This window comes from Lepidothrix coronata, unplaced genomic scaffold, assembly GCF_001604755.1.
Source record: "Lepidothrix coronata isolate B3197 unplaced genomic scaffold, Lepidothrix_coronata-1.0 Scaffold356, whole genome shotgun sequence".
NCBI lineage: Eukaryota > Metazoa > Chordata > Aves > Passeriformes > Pipridae > Lepidothrix > Lepidothrix coronata.
Window position 1 is genome coordinate 1 of NW_016690536.1, and position 2,350 is coordinate 2,350.

The 2,350-nt window shown below is 57.1% G+C and overlaps 1 protein-coding gene across 1 annotated transcript; it reads left to right on the top strand.

Annotated features, from left to right (window-relative positions):
• Window positions 1-9: 9 nt before the first annotated feature.
• LOC108509360 (heterogeneous nuclear ribonucleoprotein M-like) lies at window positions 10-2,155 on the top strand (the record flags this gene model as incomplete). The annotated part of the gene is made up of 2 exons (XM_017838757.1): window positions 10-765; window positions 1,913-2,155. Coding segments are annotated over 2 exons (816 nt in total), but the record flags the coding sequence as incomplete, so codon positions are not given.
• Between the last annotated feature and the right edge of the window lie 195 nt (window positions 2,156-2,350).

Sequence of the window (2,350 nt, forward strand, 5' to 3'; positions counted from 1 at the left end):
CGCATGGCACCGCTGGGCATCGACCACCTGGCGCCCAACATGGAGCGCATGGGCCCGGCCATGGAGCGGATGGGCTCGGGCATCGAGCGCATGGCACCGCTGGGCATCGACCACCTGGCGCCCAACATGGAGCGCATGGGCCCGGCCATGGAGCGCATGGGCTCGGGCATCGAGCGCATGGCGCCGCTGGGCATCGACCACCTGGCGCCCAACATGGAGCGCATGGGCCCGGCCATGGAGCGCATGGGCTCCGGCATCGACCGCATGGGCTCCGGCATCGGCTTCGGCATCGACCGCATGGGCGCTGCCATCGACCGCGTGGGCACCGCCATGGACCGGATGGGCTCGGGCGTGGAGCGCATGGGCTCGGGCATGGAGCGCATGGGGCTGGGCATCGAGCGCATGGTGCCCGCCGGGATGGGCGCGGGCATGGGGCAGGTCCTGGAGAGGATGCCGGCGGGGCTGGAGCGCATCGGGGCGCCGCCCATGGAGAGGATGGGCCTGGAGCGCATGGGAGCCGCCGGCATGGAGAGGATGGGCCTGGAGCGCCTGGGAGCCGCCAACATGGAGAGGATGGGCCCCCCCCTGGGGCAGGGCATGGGAGCGGGCATCGAGCGCATGGGACTGGCCATGGGCAGCAACTTCGAGAGGCCCATGGACATGGAGCGGGGCAACTTCGCCGGCAACTTCGCGGGACCCCTGGGAGGAGCCGGCGGCCCCGCGGCGGGGGTGGCCCGGAAAGCCTGTCAGATCTTCGTCAGGAACGTGAGTCAGGCCTCTCTGGCCCCCTTTGCCTTCCCTTCCCACCCTTTCCCACCCTTTTCCTTGCCTTCCCACCCTTCTCTTTCCTGCCCTTTTCCTTCCCTTCCCACCCTTCTCTTTCCCACCCTTTTCCTTCCCTTCCCACCCTTCTCTTTCCCACCCTTTTCCTTGCCTTCCTACCCTTCTCTTTCCTGCCCTTTTCCTTCCCTTCCCACCCTTCTCTTTCCCACCCTTCTCTTTCCCACCCTTTTCCTTGCCTTCCTACCCTTCTCTTTCCTGCCCTTTTCCTTGCCTTCCTGCCCTTTCCCACCTTTCCTTTTCTTTCCCTCCTTCCTACCCTTTTCTTTCCTTCCCGTTCTTTTCCTTTTCTTTCCCACCCTATTCCTTGCCTTCCCACCCTTTTCTTTCCCACCTTTCCTTGCCTTCCCGCCCTTTTCTTTGCCTTCCCACCCTATTCCTTGCCTTTGTGCCCCTTTTCTTTCCGACCTTTCCTTTTCTTTCCCTCCTTCTGCCCTTTTCCTTCCCACTCTTTTTTTTCCTTCCCACCCTTTTCCTTTTCTTTCCCTCCTTTTTCTTTCATTCCCTTCCCACCCTTTTCTCTTTCTCACCCTTTTCTCTTTCTCACCCTTTTCCTTTCCCCCCTTTTCCTTTCCTTTCCCCCCTTTTCCTTTCCTTCCTCCACTTTTCCTTTTATTTCCCCCCTTTTCCTTTCCTTTCCCCCCTTTTCCTTTCCTTCCTCCACTTTTCCTTTTATTTCCCCCCTTTTCCTTTCCTTTCCCCCCTTTTCTATTTTCCCCCCTTCTCCTTTTCTTTTCCCCCTTTTCCTTTCCCTCCCTTTTCTCTTTCCCCCCCTCTTCCTTGCCTTTCCCTCCCTTTTCTTTCCCCCCCTTTTCCTTGCCTCTCCCCCCATTCCATGGAATCAAGGCTGACCCATTGCTCTCATCCCTGCTCAGTTTTCACTCGCAATATCTAACACTGGATGCTGCCAAATTTTGGGAGCTGGAGCCATTTCCTTCCCAGGAGAAGAGCTCCTGGAGGACCTGCACTCTGTGGTTCTCTCACTGGCTATCCTGGGATTTTGGGGAGTTGGGAATGTTGCAGATGGTTCAGCAGAGCCCTCAGTAATGGTTTGTTCTTCTCTTTTCCACAGCTGCCTTTTGATTTTACATGGAAAATGCTGAAAGATAAATTTAATGAATGTGGTAAGTGATTTATTTCTCCCTGGTAATTCCTGGGAGAAATGAATAGGAATATGTGGCCAGTTCCTAACCCAGTCAACACCTGCTTTTCCAAAGCTTTTGTCCCCTTTTCCATCTCTGGGTTGGGTTTATCCTGTGGATGAAACCTAAGAGCCCCTTCCAGGGCCTAAAGGGGCTCCAGGAGAGCTGGAGGGGGACTTGGGACAAGGGATGGAGGGACAGGACACAGGGAATGGCTTCAAAGTGAAAGAGGGAAAATTTGGACAGGATATTGGGAAGGAATTCCTGGCTGTGAGGGTGAGGGGAGACTGGGATGGATTTCCCAGAAAAGCTGTGGCTGCCGCATCCCAGGAAGTGTCCAAGGCCAGGTTGGAGCACCCTGGGCTAGT